The sequence below is a fragment of the Mchenga conophoros genome, linkage group LG8, assembly GCF_057382185.1.
Source record: "Mchenga conophoros isolate Kocher_MC1m ecotype Shallow Benthic linkage group LG8, M_conophoros_male_GT1.1, whole genome shotgun sequence".
NCBI lineage: Eukaryota > Metazoa > Chordata > Actinopteri > Cichliformes > Cichlidae > Mchenga > Mchenga conophoros.
This window is the reverse complement of record NC_140533.1, coordinates 12,385,875-12,408,655: the sequence shown is the minus strand read 5'-3', so window position 1 is coordinate 12,408,655 and position 22,781 is coordinate 12,385,875. Positions and strand designations below refer to the sequence as shown.

At 39.6% G+C, this 22,781-nt stretch overlaps 4 protein-coding genes across 15 annotated transcripts in view; 2 read left to right on the top strand and 2 right to left on the bottom strand.

Moving 5' to 3' along the window:
- On the top strand, window positions 1–7,008 carry ube2ib (ubiquitin-conjugating enzyme E2Ib). Of its 4 annotated transcripts, XM_085284192.1 has the most exons (8): window positions 406–677; window positions 1,684–1,778; window positions 2,029–2,107; window positions 2,215–2,298; window positions 2,583–2,655; window positions 3,977–4,086; window positions 4,868–4,947; window positions 6,237–7,008. In XM_085284192.1, exons 3-8 carry the CDS (start codon window positions 2,042–2,044, stop codon window positions 6,298–6,300), a joined length of 477 nt encoding a protein of 158 aa, XP_085140318.1. In that variant the 5' UTR covers window positions 406–677; window positions 1,684–1,778; window positions 2,029–2,041; the 3' UTR covers window positions 6,301–7,008. The 4 variants fall into 4 exon arrangements, with proteins under 4 accessions (XP_085140319.1, XP_085140318.1, XP_085140317.1 ...); XM_085284193.1 differs by lacking the exons at window positions 406–677; window positions 1,684–1,778 and adding an exon at window positions 1–129; XM_085284191.1 differs by lacking the exon at window positions 1,684–1,778 and having other exon boundaries at window positions 420–677.
- On the bottom strand, window positions 7,006–14,074 carry LOC146568252 (interleukin-21 receptor). Its single transcript, XM_085284190.1, has 8 exons — window positions 12,186–14,074; window positions 10,894–11,020; window positions 10,626–10,807; window positions 10,385–10,539; window positions 8,419–8,596; window positions 8,201–8,306; window positions 8,030–8,108; window positions 7,006–7,944 (listed from the first exon to the last, which is right to left on the bottom strand). Exons 1-8 carry the CDS (start codon window positions 12,283–12,285, stop codon window positions 7,525–7,527), a joined length of 1,347 nt encoding a protein of 448 aa, XP_085140316.1. The 5' UTR covers window positions 12,286–14,074; the 3' UTR covers window positions 7,006–7,524.
- A 126-nt stretch (window positions 14,075–14,200) lies between these two features.
- LOC146568251 (uncharacterized) lies at window positions 14,201–19,753 on the bottom strand. Of its 4 annotated transcripts, none has more exons than XM_085284188.1 (14): window positions 19,647–19,750; window positions 19,376–19,444; window positions 19,193–19,291; window positions 18,189–18,348; window positions 17,822–18,052; window positions 17,604–17,732; window positions 17,304–17,483; window positions 16,866–17,026; window positions 16,614–16,775; window positions 16,402–16,514; window positions 15,226–15,340; window positions 14,966–15,064; window positions 14,700–14,871; window positions 14,201–14,614 (listed from the first exon to the last, which is right to left on the bottom strand). In XM_085284188.1, the coding sequence occupies exons 3-14, from the start codon at window positions 19,232–19,234 to the stop codon at window positions 14,481–14,483; spliced, it is 1,698 nt and encodes a 565-aa protein (XP_085140314.1). In that variant the 5' UTR covers window positions 19,235–19,291; window positions 19,376–19,444; window positions 19,647–19,750; the 3' UTR covers window positions 14,201–14,480. The 4 variants fall into 4 exon arrangements, with proteins under 4 accessions (XP_085140314.1, XP_085140315.1, XP_085140313.1 ...); XM_085284189.1 differs by having other exon boundaries at window positions 19,383–19,444; XM_085284187.1 differs by lacking the exon at window positions 19,376–19,444 and having other exon boundaries at window positions 19,647–19,753.
- A 126-nt stretch (window positions 19,754–19,879) lies between these two features.
- Window positions 19,880–22,781, top strand: part of cfap119 (cilia and flagella associated protein 119) — a 4,671-nt gene continuing 1,769 nt past the window's right edge. Inside the window, exons 1-7 of one of the 6 annotated variants that reach the window (XM_085284183.1) lie at window positions 19,880–20,193; window positions 20,858–20,892; window positions 21,006–21,066; window positions 21,156–21,319; window positions 21,646–21,716; window positions 21,828–21,944; window positions 22,627–22,705. In XM_085284183.1, the coding sequence (XP_085140309.1) occupies window positions 21,023–21,066; window positions 21,156–21,319; window positions 21,646–21,716; window positions 21,828–21,944; window positions 22,627–22,705 (475 nt within the window). In that variant the 5' untranslated portion in view covers window positions 19,880–20,193; window positions 20,858–20,892; window positions 21,006–21,022. Of the gene's footprint in view, window positions 20,209–20,490; window positions 20,668–20,857; window positions 20,893–21,000; window positions 21,067–21,155; window positions 21,320–21,645; window positions 21,717–21,827; window positions 21,945–22,626; window positions 22,706–22,781 lie in introns of those variants that run through there. The other 5 variants (XM_085284179.1, XM_085284180.1, XM_085284178.1 and 2 more) reach the window with 5 other exon arrangements.

The window sequence follows — 22,781 nt, the reverse complement described above, 5'->3', positions numbered from 1 at the left end:
ACTGCGCATAAAATATTTTAATCTCGTTGACAGTCGTAGGTTTAATGGGCTTTAGTCTAAGGCACCCAAAGATTATATATTACAGAAGAGAGAAATCCGTCTGGGTTTAAGACCACGCGGCTTACTTGGGTATGAAATTAGAAAAGATTTTTGATTTGTATTTTCTATAAAGTGTTTAAAAAAAAATCCCAGGTAATCTTCTATACTTTGCAATAATGTATCATATTTTCACTTGAACCTTTGTCATTTTTTTTTGATAACATAAACGGCGCTTGAACGAAGAGTACGAACCGCAAAGGTAGAATTTCCCCATCGACATAAACTTAAATAACAGTTTTTCTAACGCACTGCGCTCTAACAACGGCAGCTAGGCTGCTCGAATTAAATGAAAGCTAATAAACGACTAGTTCGGGAAACTCTTTCGGCTAAACCCAGGGCAGGTGAAGAAATACATTCAAAATATTAAACCCCCGAAAGAGAAATGCGCAGTCCGATTTTCCAAGAGGTATTTAAGCAAAGACGGAAGTAAAGGACGGATGAGTGTTTCGCATCGCTGTCTCTGGCTCGAGACGGAGCGGGTGGTTTTTCAGGAGGGAAACTTTACAAGGTTTAACGGGATTTGAGCACGATTAATTCATTTCGCTTAATTACTAGAGCCAGTGCAGCCATACTGAAAGGTAGGAGTACACCCTGAACGCGGAAACGTTCATTTTTGTCGTGTATTATTACATTTTACCCGCTTCAGTTTGCGCCATTTTCGCTAGTTTGGTAATGCATAAATGTGCGCATTTTAGCTCTGGCGTTCTTTGTCCCTATTCTTTAAAAGATAATGATGTGGTTCATCCCGGTGGAAAATCTCACACCCCTGTTTCTACAAGGCAGTTGCTATTATTATGCGTTAGAAGAGAGCAAGTGATCGTTCTTCTCCCATCCAAAAATTGTCTTCGAAATCAAGTGCAATTGCGCAGTTTTGTGCTGCATCAGGCCGTGTCAGACGCTAACAGCGCCAGCGCCTGTTGGGATGTAGCTCCATTCTGGCGCACATGAGTTAGCTTGTGAAGCTAACCGGCTAGCGTGCTAATCAAATAGCTTTGATTGTCAGTTTGTCAAAGTGTCTGTTGACGGCAACGTCACGCCGAAGTTCAGCAAACATATAATGAGTAAGATCTTCATGGATCCCCTTTTTAGCTTTAAAACCCTGGTCGCGGAAACGGTAGAAAATGGTAGAATTTTTTTTTTCTTCCTCTGGAGCGGTTATCTCCACCGGCTAACTTGGCTAGCCTTTTAGCGTCGCAGACTTGTCGAAATAAGCTGTACTTTTACACACACACACGCCCCGAGGCCAATAAAAACAGTTTAGCTTGCATACTAGAACATCAGTTTATGATGAAGTCCGTTTGTCTCGTACTGATAAATTGCGGTGGTCTTTAATCACTAGCATTGTTTTGTTGCTTTACCTCGTTGTCATTAGCTTCAGTGTTTAGCGTTTATAGACATTCCTATGCAGCATCCTAATTGCCACCGACGCTAGTTGGCAACACGGTTGGGTATGTGACTCGATGCAAGTCAGAAAAGTACCAAAATTAATATGCGCCATAAACAGGTTGAATGTTGTACGTCGTGTCCGTGTGATTTCACACACGAGAAATGTTAATATCACAATACTTTGTTTTTTTGGAGTAGGGTAGGGAGGGGGCTCATAACTTAAACCAGTTGGAAAAGGACCTGAACTGATGCTGCTCTGTAATAACACTGGATGCCCTCTTGGTTTCTTTACAGTATGGAAACTTTCAGTTTTTCAAAATTTGGCTGCAGCTAATGGTCATTCTAGAGTATGATTTAGGTTAAATTGTTTCGACTAGCTGCCTAAAACTTTAAACATGTCGAATTAGAATACTAAGGAAATTGTTTCTTTTTTATTATTGTTATTATCTTTAAAACAAAGGAAAGCTAAAGAGCTATTCGTTTCAGAAGACAGGACAGCCAGATGTTTGGGTTTCTAATCAACCTGACCCTCTTTCTTTGCAGGAGTCCACAAATCATGTCAGGCATTGCATTGAGCCGGCTTGCCCAGGAGCGCAAGGCATGGCGGAAGGACCATCCTTTTGTAAGTATTGGCTCACGAGATCCGTGCGATGAAAGCCTGCCTGAGTGTTGGTTAGAAAGTGTTTGCTTTCTAACAAACTTTCAAATTTCAACTCTTACTCTTCCCAGGGATTTGTTGCGGTACCGACAAAAAACCCGGATGGAACCATGAATCTCATGAATTGGGAATGTGCTATTCCTGGCAAAAAGGGGGTAATGTGTTTCATAGATTTGTTTGCATGCCGAGTAGATTTGTTTTACATAATTAAAAAAGACTCAATGGTCTTTCTAGGACAATGAGAATACTGTAGTGGATGTAAAGCATACTGTATGAGTAATTGCTCTGCAAAAACAACCCAAAACAAATTGAACCATGATAAGTTTTAAAAATAATTTTACAGTTTGACTGGCAGTAGTAGTAGTAGTAGTAGTAACTTTTAAGAGTCAGTGATGTAGCCTTCTGTTTCTAAATTGATCTAATGATCGTCTCTCCTCAGACTCCGTGGGAAGGAGGCCTGTTCAAGCTGCGCATGTTGTTCAAGGACGACTATCCGTCTTCACCTCCAAAATGTGAGTTGCTGTGCATTCAGCCTGTAAATATGACAAATACACTAGCTATCATTTTGGCCTGCAGATGCTTTGGGAAATCTATTTGGAAGTAAAACCTGGAGCATAGTAGAGTTCCCATATTTTCAAGAGCCTTTAGCATTATCAGATACAATTTGTATGCCAGTACAAACTTGGTTATGTTTATCTACAGTCAGATCAAGTTAATTATTTATTTTTTTTAAGTTTTGATGGTTTGAAATGGAACAGAAAAGTGCAGGCTCATGGGCATCCTCCAGCCTACTCGGCACATCTGTAAACTGTCTTTAAAAGCTAATTAAGGCTTCCTCTCATCAACATTTGGCAGCACTGAATGATGAATCTCTTCAGACATGTTAGTTTATTATGGTAATGAGAAAGAGGCTGATTTAAAGCCAAAGGTTTTAATTTAAGGTTAGTGCAGTAATCCTTTGGAAACCTGTGTTTAAGCTGTCAAACTGAAGCTTAGCAGTGCTGGGGATGTTCGACACCTCGGCTGTGATTGGTTGAATACATGACTGTTTTCTGGTCTTTGTGGGATAATTACAAATGTCGAGTTTTCAACTTTAATGATAGAAATCTAAGCAGCTTCATGTTTTTGTTGTTATTATATAAACAGCAGTGGAAACTGGTTAAAGTGTCTTTATTCCAGTGGCTGTGATTAATCTCTTTGGGTTACATGAAAAATTCTGCTCTTTAGGAAAAACTCCAGAATAACCTTTGCTTGACCTTTACGCAGCAGAGCAAATACAGACTTTCTCTTCTAATTATTTTAATTTGGCAGCGCTATTAAAGCCATTTAAGTAGTGCAGCAAGCATGTTGGAGCTGAGGAAGCTTGGCGATATAACAATGTTGCTGCAATTTTGGTGTTAATTCAGGGTCACGGCCAATAGATGCTTTCATGCATGCGTCATTTGCTGTTCCTTTTAAACGGGTTGTGCAAGATTTTTGCCAGTTGATTGATTTTTAGACCTGATATTGTTGTAAATTGATGGTAAAAAACTGCTTACAAACAAGTAGCAGATTCCTGTTGTGTGTCTCAAAACACTACCGTACTTACCTGCCACACAAGGCCAGAGCACCGTGGCTTACACCGGCTCTAATCCTGCAGCACGAGCTCCACGTTGTCTGAATGTCAAATTAAAATGACCTAAAGGCACTGTTTGTGTAAACAACAGACGCTGCTGTCTTCAGTGGAACAGTTCAGTCTGGGCACGCAGTGACTTTAGTAGTCTAACCCCTTTTGTTTGGTATGTATAATATACCTGAAACATAAAGCCCACTTAACATTTTGCCATCTTTCAGGTAAATTTGAGCCTCCACTCTTCCATCCAAACGTGTATCCATCAGGCACAGTTTGCCTATCGATACTAGAGGAGGACAAGGACTGGAGACCAGCCATCACAATAAAGCAGGTTTGTGTTGTAAAGTGAATTTCATCTACAGTAATGACCTTAAAGCCTAAGAGCGTGAGTGTGTTCACATGGTCTCTTAAAGTTCCAGATGTTTTCTGATTTTAAGATGACATTTCTAAACTGGAACCTTATCTAAGTTTATCAGGTAATCAGTCAAATTTTTTGATGCTGATAGGAAAACGAGACGCGTAGGCTTTTGAATCCCTCACTTAGCTTTCAGGCTGGGTGATATTTTAATAATGTTGGTCATGAAGCACAGACGGTGGCCGTGCTGTCATTTTAAGCCACGTTTACATGTAAAATAATCACACAGTAAGTTTGTTTTGTAACTCCTCACACCTGTCTACTGAATGCCTATCTCCTAACCAAGGATTGTACACAAAGTGGCTACATTTGTCACCAAATTGTTTTTTTTTTTAAATTTTTTAAGGGAAGAAAAGCTCAGCTGTAAATTGGCGACATGACAGTCCTCCAGATTAACAAACACACTTATAAAGCAGACGAGTCTCGATGGGCAGTGAAGTGTGATGTACGCCTGTTTCTATTGTGCCTGAGAGGCAGAGAAGCACAACGCTAAATCGAGAGTCAAACCATAAGCTTAAAATATTTGCATCACAATTTGTATTCAGTGTTTAGCAATAGTCAATCATGACTATTATGTGGAGCGAGCAGTGTTGCATAAAGTGTGTGCACTCAGTATTAAGTTGACTGATATTAAGGAGCCTTCAGAGAAGCATCCCAACCTGGTGAATTTCTGAAATGTTTCATTTTTATCTTGTAGATCTTATTAGGTATCCAGGAACTGCTAAATGAGCCAAATATCCAGGATCCAGCCCAAGCAGAGGCTTACACGATCTACTGGTGAGTGACGATTAATTCACATGAAACCAGCAATTTATTCACAAATGTAAGGCCACTGACATCTTAGGGCAAATTATTAATTAAGTGGGAGTTGGAGGTCTTGTTTTACAATAAATGAATAATTATTTAAACCAAATAACTGTTGATTAGATTTACTTGAATTTGAAACCAACATGGTTTTAGAAAGGAAAGCAATGTAGACCATGGCTGTTTATTTACTAATTTATATGCCCACAAGAGCAGAATTATTATTAGTGATAACTAAGACGGGGTTCTTAAAAAAAAAAAAAATAGCATTCATACAAATCTTTAAATATGTACATCTTCATGCAGAAATATAGAGGGATCAGACTTTTTCTGTGCGCACTGGAGGGCTTTTTATAATATGGTGTTTCACTTCTTTCTTTTTCTTTTTTTTTTTTTTTTTTTTTTTTTTAAAATCCACTCAGTGAACCTCAGACTTGATGACAACTTTTTCTCTGGCTTCATCATTCCCCTCGTTTTTCACCCAACATCCACAGTGAATTTGCCCCCTTGGGTCAGACTCTTAATACGGAGTTCTACTTTAATGTCTCGAGGCATCTGAGGGAGAACATTTAGTGCACACGGTCTGATATGTGTGTCAGTTGTGTTTTTTAACTACGCCAACACAATCATAGCCACCTGCACCACTTGCCAGATTTGGCACTGTAACAACTTTCTCATGAGAATGAACTTTTAAAGGTTGTCCTGGAGATGATCCAGCACACGTCATAGATTTGCACCTGCAGGTGGTCAAAATGGGGAATTCCACAGTGGGGTCAAAGCGGTCTGAGCAGTATAGAGCAACACAGGAATGCAGAGTGGACAAAGGCCAAATTTAAATAAGAATTTTCAGATTTCACCTCATATTATTTTAAGTTTATAACTAGCACAGGAAACTATTTATTTATTCATTTATTTATTGGGTGTGTCTCTGGGGACTAAGCTTGTGAAGCGTCTACCTATTTTAAAGTACACATGAGATCTTAACCCTGTAAAACCTGAACCCTAAAAATTCAATGTTTTTGAAGCAGGAGTTTTTATTGAACCTTCTGACGATTTAAAACACATAAGAGGAGTTTAAGGGTTTAAAAAGAAATCTCATTGATGTAGAGGTCTCAAAAACTCCTGTATCACACATGAACTTCTAGGGTTTTCCACTGACTGATTAAAGATGTTTACTTTTTGAGCAGCATGCTGTGCCTGTTTTGAGTAAGCAGTCGTAATAACTGTTGTTTCTGTTTGTTTTGTTTTTAATGTCTTTTCAGCCAAAACAGAGTAGAATATGAAAAAAGAGTTCGAGCACAAGCCAAAAAATTCTCCCCCTCGTAAGGGCGAAGACGGAAGGAATGGGTTTAACAAGAATCACCTCCCGGCTCAGTCTCTCTATGAATGTGCTCCTCTCACATCGGGACTTGCTTAAAGACTTCTATTTAAACTCCACATTCTGTGCCATCCGTTCTCCTCTGACCTATCAGTTTTTTTTGTTCTTAATTGCCGGTTGGCGCATAATGCTGGGAGGGAATGGGTGCGTCAGCACCCTGGTAATTTCTTTTTAAACAATAATTGTCTTATGTCGTGCAAGGGACACAGCTTGGTACCGGTTTCATCAACTCCCATGCAAGCTGACTGTCATCAATATTTCAAGGAAGAAAATGTCGTTTTGTTTTATTTTGCTCTTTCACAGGGTCTTTTTCTTTTTGTTTCCTCCTTTATTTTCCATAAATTTAATGTAAAATTTAGCTTACTTCATTGTCAGTATTTCAACTGCTGTATAATGAATGGCACTTTTATACTGTTGTATCTCACTAGTGTCTCTAGATGGCTCTGTCTAATTCTCTTTCCCAGGTTTTCTATTCAGCATGCTGTAATATACAATAGATTCTGCTGCCTTGGCTGTCTTTTTGTTATTCAGAGTGTTTGCTATAAATAAAAATGGCCACAGTGACTGAGGCAGGTAGGCTTACTTCTGTATCAGACTTTAAGGTTATATGGTGCTTTGTTCATGTATGTGTTGGCTTAATAAACCTTTCTACATAATGTATTTTCTTTATTAAGAGCAGAATATACACAGAAGTTCATCTTGCATTTCAGTGATGCAGAAACAAAACGGATGAGTCACAAAATAAGACTTTCACCCTGTTTCCAGACAGGTTTGGACTGTGCATAAAAGATAAAAACATCAGTGAAGTAGTACATGGACAACATGTAACTAAATGCTACATAAAATCTGTAAAAAAAGGAAAAAAAAATTCAAGGTGCCGCAATGGCCCAGAAGTTTAGACCACAGCCTGATTGAAATCCTGTGGTGGGCCCTCAAGAGGACTATTTATAGCTTAATGCGCAGAATTAACAATAAACTGAAGTAACATTATAAAGAAGAGCATGTCAAAATTACCCCACAACGAGAAGGACTGATAAAATGAGTTATTTCTGCTACAGGTTCTATTAGCTACTGAATCGTAACGTGGACTACTCCGTCCAGTGGAAAAATGTTCCTTTTCATGACAACTTTCAAGCTTTCTTGAGTTGATCCCTGTTGGGCAAGACTTGTTTTTACAAGCTCCCATGGTGCTCTGCCAGGATAGAACTGGACTGCTGGAAAGCACTCAGGGTGCAGTACTCATTGCAGTACCAGGGAGGCTCCCTTTCTAGGGACGTGTCACTGCAGAGCCAGCAGCCCGAGTCTCCAGAAGGACTCCCTAATTGGGAGTCTAGAACCAGGCTGTTCATTGGGCTCCCCTGAGCTGAGAGTGGAATCATGGTGCTCACAGCGTACGGGACGCCCAGGAGAGTGGTATCACAGACCGAAGGAGTTATGTTGCTGTAGGAGCTGCCCTCCATCACGTGCTGGTCAAAGTGGGGTGGACGACAGTCATCCTCCTGGACTTCTGCACACTTTGTCAAGGTGTCGATCTGAAGCGTTTCCTCTTTTTCTAGCGTGTCTGCTGTGTTTTCTTGCGTAACCACCCAGCTCTGCAATCACAAGGTCAGTTACATCCTAATGACATTAAGTTTGGGACTTTTTTTTTCTGTTTTTTACATGAAAAGCTGAACTTACCTTGAAATCTCCCTGGCAGTCACTGTACAGGGTGTGGAAATAGGGAGCCGGAGTTGGGATAAATACATTTTGCTTCCACCTGTGAGCATAGAAAGTGCAATATAGTACAAAAATGACTTTATATGAAACTTAATGTTTTGTGAAGTGAGGCTTTACATGATATAACGTTACTTTTTAACAGGAGCGTAGCAGATCAGTATGACGAATAGCACCAGCCCACAGATGGGAATGAGCACCTTCTTACACATTTCAGAAATGAACATGCGCGTTGACAAACCTGTGTGGGGAACACAATAGAAAATACTGAAGCAGAAGAAATCCAAGAAATCAATTTCTGCTTATGATTGTTTTATCTAAATCTAGCTGCTTTCTTTTTTATTGAGACTCACCATCCGCAGCAGGGTTAGTCCTCCAGTGAGCCTCATCAGACCAGTGACTCCACTCGCCTTGGTACGTAGCCTTATTGGGAATGGACCGTACTCTAGCACTATACTCGGTGTCTGGTTCGAAGTTCTGATCTTCCAAAGAAATACCCGTACTTTGTGTGCTAATTTCACGAATTTTTACCTGAAAGAAATAAAACATAAAAGCATCCCATTAATTTTCAGAAGACAGAAATGCCCTGTTCTGTTCTTCTTTATAAACTTATTTGCAGGTTTAGTGTCATCATTTTCCCCAAGAGTATCGATTCTGTCACTAGTTAGATAAACTAATGTAAGTCTACGAGCCGCAACCTACCAACCACATGACGTCACGCTCCTTACTGGCCCTGCACGTTCTCAAAACTAACTTTAAACACTAGTTTAGTTTTTGAGAGCAGGCCTCAATGGTGTAAATTAGCCTTTATATTATTTCATGCCCCAAATTTTGGAACAATTTCGGCCTAATAAAAAGAAGTCGTAAAACCTTTAAATATGTGATCATCTACAGAACATAATACAAGAAGACTCCGAGAATTTAGAGAAAAAGGCCGAAAATTGGTAACACATGCTCCCATTCAGGGACCTGTTTACCCATTCATTTACTAAACTTAAGTGTCCCAGTACTTATGGTCTGCCTTGAATGGTGTAAGTTTTTTAATAGCAGATTTTGACACATTTTACTTTAATAGAAGAAAAAAAAACTGAAGACAAAATTTTTGGCTGCTTTCTGTCTCCCAGATTTATCTCTGACACACATTTATCCAGGCCTAGGGACCATCATTTGGAGCACATCAGCATGCAACACCCTGAATGTAGATTTGAACCAGAGATCTTTTATATGCAAGAGAGGGTGAAAAATAGGGTGTAAAAAAAAAAAAAAGACCCTGCGTGCTGGAGTCCGGTCGGCAAAAACTCAAATCTGGCCCAGTAGATGGTTTTGGAACTTGTAAAGGAGGGGATAATTTTTGAACTTTTAATTGTATTATTATAGCTGTTAGTAACAGATAAGCAATTAAATAAGAGAAACTTTCCTTCACTTTCCTGTTTTTTCTGCTAACTACTATAAAGACGACTGTTTCTTTTCTCATTTCTTTTTCTCTTTAAATTATTTCTTATTTCATTTGAAATAACAAAATTGTTCTATTAAAATTACAGGACAGTTTGGGCAATGAACTACCAGAACTTTTTCTGTAGTCGTGCTGACAGATTTTTCACTTACTCCAGCAGCATTTCTTTATCATGTAGAAAAACCGAGACAAACACTTGAAACTGCACTTCTTTATCTTACATTGAGATATCGCCGAGATGAAACGTACAGTTAAACTTTACACCAACAGAAAGGGGAATTTCACTACTCTGCCTAATGTTGTAAGATGTGTTTGACATGACTGCACTACTCGATGGAGCTGTTTGCATATAAAATGTGTAAAACCTCTGTTTGATTGTGTCAGATGGTTAAATGCCCTGTTTTAATTCACTTTTAGAGTTTTTACTCGAGCAAGTCCCAGCATGTAGAGGAACTGTGGAAGTGTGAAAACTCGTGCAATGCTCTATTTAATACAAACCTCAACTTGCCAACAGGTATAACCTGAATCTTTGTGCTCACAGAGACAGAATCAGATCAACAAGCGGTGTAAAATGCCTTCAGCTTGAATAAATTCACAGTTTCTGCCGCAAACTGTCGCCACACTGAGCTAACACCCACAGCACTAGCAGATAAAAACACTGCAGCTGTTTGACATCTCAGTTTAGAACTAGATATTTACCAGAAAGTATAGAAGATTTCAATTTTTTATTCTTATTTATATTATTACATTTGGAAAACTGTGGGGTTTTTTTTTTTACCTCACAACATAAAAAACAGGTTTTCATTTGTAGATTTTTACCATTCAGTTTTACCCTTTGTCATTCCTGCTGATTAGCTGAAGCATACCTTATGTTCTCCCCTCTTGTAGTAATGGAGCTGATACTCCAGGTTGTTGGGCAGAGCAGTGAAGCTGGTATAATTCTCGTAAGTGCTTTTCCAACCAAAGTGGTGGTGACTTGAGCTGTGGCTGACTGAGAGGCAGCACGGTGCGTTTGGTTTAACTGATAAGAAGATGTGTGACTGTTAAAAAACAATAATTCATACATTTATGAGTCCTGCCAACACAGATGATCATTACGCTGCTTACTGTTGTGCACAGGTAGGTACTGTTCATCTAGCACGTCACAGGTTTCAGACTCCTCATTTGGGTCGTGGCAAAGTGAGATTTTGTATACTTCTAAATCTGCAAACGTATCGTCATTATCGGGCGATGTTGTAAATGTGCAGAAATAGTTCTCTTTGGTGTGTGTCAGCATGCACTTGTACGTTCTGTGAGAAAAAGAGAAGCAGCAATAAGGTGCATGGCGTTAAAGGTGACCCATCATTCTTAAATGCGTTAGTAAAAAGAGTCTCACTCGAAGTCTGTAAAAATGAGCCAGTAGGAGCTGTTGCTGTTTGAGGTGTTTTCTGATGGAGTGATGTTCAGGGAGCAGTAGACGGTGGTTAGGTAATCATTGACACAGTGAAGATTGTAGTCCGCTCCTAGGAAACCCCATAGAAAAGATAGTTATGATTACAGAGCAAAACAAAATGAAGTAGAAACATTTCAAGTCCATGTTTAACTCAAGACTGTTAGTGAATAAGCATGTGCTAGCCAGTCCAGAATAGAATTATATTGTAATAGCTTAAAACACTCATGACTGGCCTATATATACACTGAAATTGTGTTTATATGAGAGACAATGAGATCTGCAGTGTGATTAATGTTCTAATCTAAAGAGAGCTAAAACCATAGATCAGGTGTCAGTATCAGATCAACAAGTCAAGTGCAGCTCTTACAAACGTGCATTAATACTAGTGCTATTTTTTCCCCCTTTGCGCTACCTTCTCTGCCTCTGCCAAGAAAGCAAACAATTAGAAGCGAAGAACCAACAGGAAGTTTCAGAATTATTCAGAAAGCATTTTTACACAGTCCCTATTGCTTGAAGCAACTGAATCATGATGATTTGCACTTTGATAATACTTTTCTATATTTTTTTTTTTTTTTTTTTTTTTTTTTTAAATAAATAGGACAGGGGGAATGAATGAGAGAAAGAGGGGGAGAGAAAGAAAGAAAACCAAAGGGGAGAAGAGACGGTGAGAAGGGGGGGGAAGAGAGAGAAAAAAAAATGACAAAGGATGAACTGAAGCTCTGCCATCACGTAATGTCGCATACTGCTGTTTCTGATGTCATTTAAAAAAAAGAAAAAAAAAAAAAGATAATACTTTTCTATCTTTTTGAGTGCACACAATTCATGACTTGAGCTGCTGGCTGATCAACGTTTTGGGGTTCAGTGTCTTTCTCAAGGGCAATTTGACATGACGGCATGAGCACCAGGAGATGGACTTAGCAAAATAATGGACAACCTGTACAACGACATAGATCCAGGCATCTCAAAACATCATTTAAGTGCTGCTTTTGATGTATCATGGTTGTTGTAGATTAGCAACTAGGGTGAAATGCACAAAAACAGTAAATAGTTTGTCACTTTATTGTATAATGAAGAACCTCATTTGAGAGCTTAAGCTCATTTAGCCATTTAATCTAGCCGTTATTGTGTTAGTGTTGTTACATCTAGTGCTTTAAAGCTCTTACACTTACATTTTACAGCTGTACAATTGTCTTTTATCTGACGGAAAAACAAAAAAACAAAGTAAGAATTATAACCTGCTAATGGACTTCCATGTAGCCTGACGATGTTGGTAGATTTGAGCAGGAACACAATCAGCAGCGTCGCCTTCATCCTCAGGGGTGGATGCCAATCCATCGCACCAGACGCCAGCTCAGCCCAAAGATTGAGTCATACTGTCCTGACTCTTTTGTAAAGCGGGTTTTAAACGCAGACTGAGAGGCGTAACCGCTCAGGCTTCTCACACAGATAGCTGTCACTCACCACTATCATTGTCACTGGTGGGAGAGGATGTGCTTTTTAAAGAGAGCAGCTGTTTATGAAAGCGTGTGAAAAGAGTTTAACCTAGCAGTGTTTCATATTACAGTCTGTCTGACTGTGCACTTGTTTGCAATTGTCATGAAATCTTTACCAGAGCCCGTTTAGCTTGTTTAGAGGAAGCAAAAGGTGAAGTGCTTTGGGCCGAGATGCTCCACAGCCCACCTGCTGAGGTGCATCTACAGTTTTAAGGTTACTTCATGTAGTAACTTTCTGAATGGGCACAAAGCTGGAAGACACAGCCGTCTTATCATCCAAACTCAGTTTGAATGACTGATGAGCTGATAAGCTGCAAAAACGATGAAGCCTGAGATGCCATGTGACAGAAATGACTATATAAACACCTTTCACTGAGCTCTAAACCTACAGCATAAGATATCCACTCATTTCTGTCAGACATTCATCTGCTTTAGGGACACAGATTTAAAACACACCTCTAAACACATATTTGTGTGTTAACATTTTCTGCACATTGGCTGTAAATGTCTAAACAGGATTAAGATTTTTACCTTTTGTATACTGCACATCAACATCTTTTGACTTTCATATAATATTTTTTTAAAAGTAGGTTTTCTTTGCTATTTATTCCTGAGTTGTTTTATTCATATTTACAGAAAACAGTACATTTACGTGCTCTTCCTGTGGAATCTAGACAGCAAAAAGCCACGCAGTCCAAGTTTGCATGCCTTAATCTACCTTTAAGCCACCACAGCACTTTCTATATCATTATTATTATTACTTCAATTTAACAAGTAACCTGATATTAGAGTATGCTAATTATTGTGCAACCTGCAAGGGTGTTGTGCAACATGCACTGAGAGCAGATTAGCTGAAATTGGGGTTGTGTACGCCTTTGGTGAAAGATGTTACAAAAGATAAGAGCTGATGGTGAGTTTCACGGCTTCCTCTAGGGTTCATGATTTTGTTTATTTACAAATGTGTAAACACACTCTAGCAGACTGAATCTCACTTTAGCTGGATGTGTCTCGTTCATCATGCACTCGTGTTTTTTTTTACGGCCTGAGGGCCCAGTTACATAATGCATCGCCTGCTTTACTTGTGAAGTATGCTGCAGCAAGTATTAGTAGATATTGTGATGGGAATACCCGCAAACATTTTTTTGCGCTATAATACCATTTCAACAGGAAATGAATAAACACAGAATGGCAATGTATAAATGCGATTGCAGAGGTTAGGTTTCAAAAATACCTGTTTACCTCCGATCGTCTTACTTTACCACAGAACGAAACTGAGGCTTATTTTTACTAACTGAAACCCAAATGACTTCTGTCCCCCCCTTTTTCCTGTTAAGCAGCATTAAAACTTGCTTGAGATCAGCAATGGTGATGGTCCTGGGATGGAACTAGTGTTCGAATCTTTATATTGTGCAAGAAGAGAAATCTGCAACGTGCTGCAGTTCTTCTACATCTGATACAGTTTTTTTCCTCTGTTTTTAGTACTTTGATAAAAAAAAAAGTTTCCTTTTCGTGATAAACACTCTGAGATGATAGCAAATAGCTAGAGATGTCACATGTAATCACACTGATACAAATCTGAGAGGCTGATTGAAGCTGCAAAAGTTGTACTAATCAAGTTAATGGAAAAGTCCACAGGCTGATAACACTGTGGGCTTTTTTTGTCACGGAAAATATCAGCAATGTAATGTTTAAATAATAAAATTCATTAAGTAAACATAGAGAACGATTAAATATTTTAAATATGACTCTTCGCACACTTTTAATACTGTTAATGCCGTTAATCAATATTTAATGGGTAGTTTTCACATGGTAATCTTTCACATTTGAAAAGTTCTTTGCACATCTGAGAAATATGAAAAGTAAACCCTTATTTTAACAGTGGTGATAAAATAGTAAACAGCCCTATAAAATAAGTCTCCTCTGATGTCTGTGGCATATTAAATGTATATGTTAGTGTTACAGTCCGGCAGGATACAGAACATGAAAACTGATCCTGTGTGGGGATCTCTTTAAGCACTTGAGGCACACCAGCATCGCTCACTCGCAGGCCAGCTTGCCATCAAAGGATGAGAGGGTGATGGCAAAAGCTTGCAGGGCACACATAGGGAAACTGTAGTCCATCGAGAAGACGTCCTCAGCTACGCGGCCAAACTGCATCACGATGTAGTCCTCTGGAAAAAACAGGAGGGCATTGAAGTTAATGAGCCAAATCGTTTCTCCAGTGGTTATTCAGAGACGGACAATAAGTCGCCCTACCATTGTCAGGGTGGATGATCTGGAAGTTTTTGACAGAGGCCTGGGTGACACGTCCGTGAAAGTTGAGCACGTACGACTGAGTCTGTTCGTTCCAGCTCGGGGATTTGTTCACCAAGGTGACCAGTTTGTCTGTGTTGCCATTTGCATGGCGGGTCAACAGAGTCTCCAGGTCCTGGAATAAGAGGATAAGATAAGTTGATCTGAAATAATTCACTCCTATCACAGGTTTAATAACACTGTGAATGAGTTTTATGTTTTACTTATACATTTTTGGGCCGGATGACCACTCTTTCATCATTCTCCAGCATGCCAGGGATGAGCACCGTCATCTTCCTTGGACCCTTGAAACCCAGCACATTTGTCTCCTGGAATGTGATAAATGGTTGTGATGCATGTTGGAAAGCTTTGTCTGTTCTGCAAATAGCATGCATGTGTGTGTGTGTGTGTGTGTGTGTGTGTGTGTGTGTGTGTGTGTGTGTGTGTGTGTGTGTGTGTGTGTGTGTGTGTGTGTGTGTGTGGTACCTACGTAGCAAATTGCTGCTAGCTCTTGCCTCACTGATTCACACTCTTTTATGAAAGGTTTTTTCTCCGGGTTTTCACCTCCATCATAGACTGTGAACTTTGTACCTAGCACATTTGACCTGAAACAAATGAGTCCTATCACAATCATGATCTAAAACAATTTGAGCTAGCACACACACCACAGATGCTTTGATGCTCACTTATTTTTTCCGGTAAGTCAGCATTGCAGATCTTTGTTAGGGAAAAGGCCAGAGTGGTGACAAGTGCTTTTAAACCCCAACTATTAGCCGGGCTCACTCTTCAGATGGCTGTCAGTTCACTTTGGTCCAGATTGGAACATCAGCAATCACAGATGGAGTGCAGTGGCTTTTTTTTTTTTACACATTCGTGGTGCTCTCACACTAATCTTATGGTGCTTTTTCTTGAGTTCTTTATGTCTGTAGCTGGAGCCTCCCATGTGTCATAGATTCTATTGCAGGGCAAATGATTTCTGGCTAAGCCAGACAGGTTACTGTGCATTTGAAGTGTTAAGGAACAGTTGTTAGACATAAGGCAACTGGGCACGTGCCTGACACGAGCTCTGAGTATCATAAAGGAAATGTGAAGGAGTGTGTACTTTGGTAGTGGTGAAGTGGGAGATCTGTGCAAGATATATGACGGACGCTGCTCGACTGAAGCCAGTTTACTTTAAAACCACGCAGATATTTCATACCTCTCAAAGAAGCAGTCAGCTGGTATAATAAAGCAGACCCTTTCCTGCTCTGTTCAGCTGTCATGAGAACAGTTTGACCATATGGCATGTAAGAAGTGCCAATCCATCTTACTGGAGGTGCTTTGGAGGTGTGAAACGCCTCCAGATTACCTTAACAAACTTACAGCGAGAGTGGCAAAGGTCGGCATGGCTGTGAATGCTGCAGATAAGACAATTCTTTAAAGAAAGCAAAGTAAAAATCACAACTTTTACTTTGCTTTACTTTTACTATAACTCGCTGAATTAATTTTTATGAAAAACCTGAATTTTCTATGTAAATAAAAAGGTTTAAAAAGTGAGTTCAGCTGTCCAAAGATCTCCAAGGAATTTTGGGATGAAAATGACCGAGGTTACAACCGATTAGAGCTGTGGCACAAGACCAAAAGACCAGATCATACTACATTTTTTCATTTTAAATGGTGAAATCACCTTAGTTTTCCTATGTAGGAGTTTGTATCTCTGGATAGATTTGTGGGGTCAGTAGAGATGAGATAGTTGGATGTTTTGCACTTCTTTCTCTTTCGGCCCGCCATTAGAAACACCTAGAGGTGGCACAGTGGTTAAACAGAGGGAGAGAATGATGCTTTGACACAAATACGACAGCAAAATGAAATTACTGTAGCTAAAATCAGTGCACCAACCCTCTTTCCATCCTCTTTCTCCATGTGGAGGTAGTAAGTTGGGTAAATGCCCTTCTCCATGCCTCTCCTGTCCCTCGTGACCCTGCACTGGATCGTCACATCTCTAGGAGCAGGACGTAAGGCAAACTTCTCAAGATCTTCCACTGATATTGGAGAAGTTGGCTGAAAAGAAAAAGGATGTAAATGATTTTTTGAGATCTTTTCCATTTGTTTTTTTGTTTGTTTTTGCTTCTTGCGCCTGTAACGTCTTACTCTTTCATTAGATTCACTGGCTGTAGATGAACTCTCCCTGTAGTTGGAGTTCAGGGACGCTAGACTTTGTGTAGTTTTCTCTGCTTTGTGTGACTTTTTCTCTTTTTTCTCTTTCTCTTGGACCTCCTCGTCTTTGCTCTCGTCACTTATTTGGCATCTGGCTATGGAGATAAACAATGACAATGTTCTTTTATAAAACTTTAAAGAACCGGGGATCATACAGAATACCTCCAGATGTTGATTCTGTTCATCTGGACGTGGCGTTTTGTGGGAGAAACGTTTCGTCAGTCGAGACTGAAGAAGTCACTTGGATGAGTGACGAAACATTTCTCCCACAAAACGCTACGTCCAGATGAACAGAATCAACTTTTGGAGATTTACTTTCCTGGATGATTGAGAATGCATCAAGACATCATGCAGAACAGATTTTTCTCTCACATGTGTCCAGGTCTTTTTTCCTTTTAGGTGTTTGAGAAGCATTCCTCTGAAGCCCATCTTCTTCTTCTTCTTCTTCTTCTTCTTCTTCTTGTTCAGCTTCACTTTGATCTTGTTTAGTCTTCTCTGGGCTTACCTCTGCTGACACTGCTTCAGACGTTAAAGCCTCCTGTAGGTTCTTCTCTGTAAAAGAGCAGACATTTGCATAAAGCTTGATGTGAAGCTCCTTTAATTTAATGGAAGTGGGTTTTTTCTTGTTAGATGCAAAGCTCTTAGAGTGGAAGTGTGAATTTGTTTTATTACTTTTGCGCTCTTGTTTGGTTGTCTTATTTGTCTTCGGTGCGTCGACAGAGTCTTTGCTCTTCTTCTTTGTTTTTTTCTCCTTCTTCTCCGTGTCTTTTTCTTTCTTCTTTTCCTCTGTCTCTTCCACCTCTGAAAAAGCAGTTAGTTGCTGATCAATAGGCGTCTGTAACGAACAGCGTTCATCAAAGCACGGGACAGTTTCTTACATGACCGCTTACGTTTGGCTTTGTCCTTTTTCACATCTTTCTTCTTTGTCTTTTTCCCTTCCGCTTGGGCTTCGTTGGCCCCTTCGTATTTCACCTCAGGCTCTCTGTCAATCTCCAAGTTCATTTTCTTGGGAACGACTGGCTTCTCTGCAGGCATCTCATCTAACTCCACATTTGCTGTTGTGTCACCTTCACCAAGTGTAATCACATCCAGTGGGTTATCATGGGCATGCTCAACTTGATCTTCAAAATAAGCAAAAAACAAACAAACAAAAAAGATTTATAAATGATGAAAAAATAAAAAATTAAATCACACATTGTAAAGACATGTTTAGTTTTTTTTTAATGATTTATTCTAATTAATTATTCTAACACCAACCACTAAGAGAAGTGCTACTCAGTGATTGGCTGATCAACAGAGGCGTCTCATCAGAGTGGACAGCTTTGTGCTTTCGATTCTTCTCTCGAGTGTCCCGGTTGGTCAACACCATTTGAGAATCAGCTCTCTTCTTCTGCTGCTTCTTCATCAAAAGGGTTCGCTGTGGGTCACACATCAGACAAACTCAGTCTCTACACAGTGTTCACACATGGAAATATATTTACATAGATATGGTCCAAATGGGCTCTTGAGAGTCATTAATAAAACAATGTTCTGCTTTCTCTCTCATGCAACTGAATTCAGTTGAATTCAATTTTATTTATGTATTGCCAAATCACAACAACAGTCACCTAAAAGTGCTTATATTTAAGGTAAAGACCCAACAGTCAGAGGACGAGCACTTGGCAACAGTGGGAAGGAAAAACTCCCCTTTACCAGGAAGAAAGCTCCAGGAGAACCAGGCTAAGGGAAGGGCTCTGGGAAGTTAGATAGTGAGTTGTAGTGGTTTTAATTCTGGACAGCCTAAATGATTGCTCATGCACCTGCATTTTCATTTTCACAGTTTACTACACTAATACTGCTAGTTCTTAATTTAGGATTAGTACTTTACTACTATGGGTTACGTGCTGACGTGACTACTATAGGGCATATATGTAAAGCTTAAATAGATCAAAACCGCATACTGTATAGCATAAACGTGTCTGGGACTTGAAGTTTAGCAGCTCAGGAAACAGCAGGTGGTTCTGACACAGACTGTGACCTTTTCCAACTGGAGAAAGATTTTTTTTTAAATGTATCTATTTTTGTAAAGCTATGCTTAAATGTTAGTACTTGTGAGCAACAATTGACAAAATTTTAGTGTTTGCTCCAGTCTCACTGTGACAGTCTTGCATGCTTTTTACAAAATGGTAAAACCTATGTAATGTTTGCAATTACGATTCTTGTACCAGTGGAAACTAGAATATATAAAAGATATATTTAAATTATAATCATTGTATCTTCACCTGGTTGTCCAGCTTCTGTTGTCGTATGTCGGGCTCCTCCATGTCCGGGTAAAACCTCCCTATTAACTGATGAAGCAGTCACTAGATGAATCAGAGTATCTGCAAACAAAAGATGAAGTCCACCATCAACGCTCAAGGTGAGAACAATTAAAAAATGTCGACTGTGTCCAGAGAAAAACCCACTACGTGCAATTAAGGACGGAAAGCGGGTGTTTGATTGTGCCGCCCAGCTCCATCTGCCAGTCTGTCCACCTGCGTGCAGCAGAAGGCAAAGTAGATTAAATGGGGATAATGTTCTTAAACTGCAGCGGCAGCTCAGTCAGGGTGACGAGCAGCCTGTTGAACAGGCTTTCCATACTACTTCATGAAGATGTTAAGGCCTGCAGCAGAAACGTGAGGCAAGAGAAACAGGAATGTGGTGCCCCCATCCACTCCCAGCTCCTCCATCACTTACCCCGTAAACAAACACGGAAGCCACAGCAGTCGCACAGATAGCCCCCAAAGCTTCTCGCTATTAGGTTTGCTATGCATCGCTTTGGATTCAGTTAATGACACCCCCCCCCCCCCCCCCCAAAAAAAACAAACAAACCCAAAACATAAACATAAACAAAAAACAAAAAAACAAAAGCACACAGCTGTTGACAGAAAACTCAGGCAGGTTTATGGCGTTGCCATGGTTACAGCTTCACGCAGCGATGGAGAGCTTAAAAAGAGTTCCAAACCCAGCATCTTTAATTTTCTTTTATTTATCACACAACAGCCTGGCTCATTACATCTTTCGCCTGCAATTTTTTTTCTCTCTGTTTATTTTTAGATTTAACTTTCGACTCTTCATCCTGCATTATGTTGGCACTACGTTTGGCATAACGATCCGAAAACATACAGCCAAAGGTCGTTAGCCTCCTATTTTCAGCCACAAGAACAAGAAATCCAACAGCAGATGGATGACTCCCACAGAGCGCTGATCTCATCATCATGGGTTTAACCGAGGACTTGCAAATGTACCAAGTGATGAGGTTTTTAATTAATTCATTATTATTGTTTTGGTTTTCTTTTTGTTTTGTTTCGTTGTGTGCGTGTGTGTGTGTGGGGGGGGGGGGGGGGGGGCACTTCACTTTACATTAAATTATAAGATAATAACAAATCAGTGCGGCTCATGCCGTTACCTTTAAGAGCATTGCTGCATAAATAAGATCTATTAAATTATATAACATGATGTATAATAATGTGATAAACAGTAAAGAAATGTTTATTTAGTTGTTTTATTTTGTAGGACACTGAACCGGAAAAAGAAAAAAGTGGCCTGTTGCTAGGATACAGGTGGCTAACAAAACGGAGCATACTCCAGGCAGATTTATTTTCTGATATATTTTCTTTAAACTGTAAAACATGTTTTGAAGTCTGTCCATTTTAACTATAGCTAGTTATTTCACCTAAAGAAATAATAACTTTTAAAAATGGATGGGACAATTAAGGTATGCTCTTCAAGTTTTATTCGCTGCTTCTGTGTTCGGTTCTCTTTACTTCCTACTCATTTAGCCTCTGTTAATTAAAAAAAAAAACAATTTTGGCATAAATATTCATGTTACATCTTACAATTGACAGAGCTTTTATTATTATTTGTAATGGATTACAATGTATAAAAAGCATCGTTTTCTTTTGTAGCTACCACATGACCTGAAAGCTAAAGTGATGCTATGGTGAGAGCTGGGTCACACACACGGTGCAGATCATTTTCGTTAGCTTCCATTTTATTTACACTTTGCCTGCCTGATTGTAATATTTATCCATGAATCTATTTCCCTCAGGACAGATGTAAGCTACCATGATATGGAAGAGATCAACAAAATGCAATCCATTCCCGATCTGGAGAGGTTTCTGTCACTCATTTATAAACAATAATCACTCAATTATAGGGCACATACGTTATTTAGGGGGGGTTACTTGTTCTCCTCTGTGACAGTGCTCTGTGCAGTGTGCTTCGAGTTGACCTCCCTGAACCCAGAAAGGGAGTTCTTCTGGAGCTGTACGTTCAGACGGTGCTTTTCTGCAGAGAGCACAGCTTCAACAAAGAACAAACGTCTACTCTCTTGTCCATTATCAAGTCAATTCATGAAGCCAACGTGGGTAAGCAAAGTAGCTTTATCTTAACTATGTGTAGTCAGCAAGGCGGGGGTCTATGTGGCTTTGAAAATGATGTGTTTAAAATCAAAACAGTACAAATGATCTCTTCTCCTCACAACATTTGTTTAGCGCAGACTCAACTCTTCTGTTAAGTCTGTAAAAAAAATACAGTATTTAGGCAATTGAAGGAAATACTGTACAATCTTATGAGTCAGTGATTAACTCAGTAAGATTGTTGACCTAGTGTCACGTGACTTGCATCACCACCATTAAATGCCAAAGTATCCTTTAACTTTACATGACATGTGTCTGAACCTCCTTTCTTGCAGAAACTCCACTCAATAACTCGGAGCAGTGTTTCAAGTACTGCAGAGAGCTTCTGTTATGCCACTCAGTCAGGGTGTGTGCAAAATTTGGCAGTCACTGTTTCATTTTCAAACTCATACAGATCCACGACTGTAATGCTGATTCATAGTGTGTTTGTGTGTGCGTGTGTGTCTCCCCTCTACAGCGGCCTCCGTTCAGCATCAGCCTCTTCAATGCTGATGAGGTTAACCGTGTCTTAACATACATCCTCAACAACTACATGAAACACTACAAGCTATATAAATATATCTTTACCACACAGGTAAATGTCATGAATTAACTGACTTGAGTTTTCAGTATTTGTCATTAGGTAAAGTAAAATGTATTTCTAAAGCACATAGATTGTATTTAGTGCTACATGCTTGTTTGTGAAATAATAAATTATATCACAAATATACAAACAAACAAATATAGAATAGAATAGAATAACCCTTTATTGTCATTGTCATACAAGGAAATTATGGGTGCTCCACGACAGCTGTGCAGGAGTAAAAAAAAATAAAATAGTAAAGACATCAGGAATATATAGGAACAGAAGAGATATATACAAACTAGAGGAATATGTATATATGTATGTACAAAGCAATAGAAAGGCACACAATGGAGAGCAAAGTGCTTGGAGATAGTGCAAAGAAAAGACTTGGTCTGAATAGATTCTGAGTGGCTAGAGGTGGGTGGGTGTGTTGTGGGGGGATAGTGTTAACAGTCTGAATGGCCCAGGGCAAGAAGCTGTTAGTGAGTCTGGAGGTGCCTACCAGGGGTCACCTGTGATGGCCCTGGTTTTTCCTGAGACAGGAGGATCTGGTGATGGCCTCCAGGGGTGGCAGTGGGCAGCCAATGATTTTTTTGGGCCATGTTAGTTACCCTCTGTGCAGCTTTCCTGTTCTCAGTAGTGCCCCCTGTGTACCAAATACATTTTAAGTAAGTTTTTTTTCCACCAACAGGTGAATCTTGATCTGTCTTTGAGATACTCTGGGATGCCGGATATTGGATCCCCTACCGTGGAGGATTCTTCTGCGCCAGGTAAAAAGCAAAGTTTTTAGTAGCATTAAAGTTACATATAGCGGGGGAGAGCAATTATATTTTATTCTCGCCTTTA

What these genes read in the sequence shown, in the direction of transcription:
- LOC146568252 (XM_085284190.1), bottom strand. Translation starts at nt 12,285, where the DNA reads ATGGATTGGCATCCACCCCTGAGGATGAAGGCGACGCTGCTGATTGTG. An exon ending in ACATGGAAGTCCATTAGCAG is followed by an intron (nt 11,021 to 12,185) that starts GTTATAATTCTT and finishes GGGGTTTCCTAG; the next exon opens with GAGCGGACTACAATCTTCAC. An exon ending in ACTGCCAGGGAGATTTCAAG is followed by an intron (nt 7,945 to 8,029) that starts GTAAGTTCAGCT and finishes TTGTGATTGCAG; the next exon opens with AGCTGGGTGGTTACGCAAGA.
- LOC146568251 (XM_085284187.1), bottom strand. Translation starts at nt 19,234, where the DNA reads ATGGAGGAGCCCGACATACGACAACAGAAGCTGGACAACCAG. An exon ending in AACAGAAGCTGGACAACCAG is followed by an intron (nt 18,349 to 19,192) that starts GTGAAGATACAA and finishes TGTGACCCACAG; the next exon opens with CGAACCCTTTTGATGAAGAA. An exon ending in TGGTCATCCGGCCCAAAAAT is followed by an intron (nt 14,872 to 14,965) that starts GTATAAGTAAAA and finishes CTCTTATTCCAG; the next exon opens with GACCTGGAGACTCTGTTGAC.
- ube2ib (XM_085284193.1), top strand. Translation starts at nt 2,042, where the DNA reads ATGTCAGGCATTGCATTGAGCCGGCTTGCCCAGGAGCGCAAGGCATGG. An exon ending in TCCGTCTTCACCTCCAAAAT is followed by an intron (nt 2,656 to 3,976) that starts GTGAGTTGCTGT and finishes GCCATCTTTCAG; the next exon opens with GTAAATTTGAGCCTCCACTC. An exon ending in GAGGCTTACACGATCTACTG is followed by an intron (nt 4,948 to 6,236) that starts GTGAGTGACGAT and finishes ATGTCTTTTCAG; the next exon opens with CCAAAACAGAGTAGAATATG.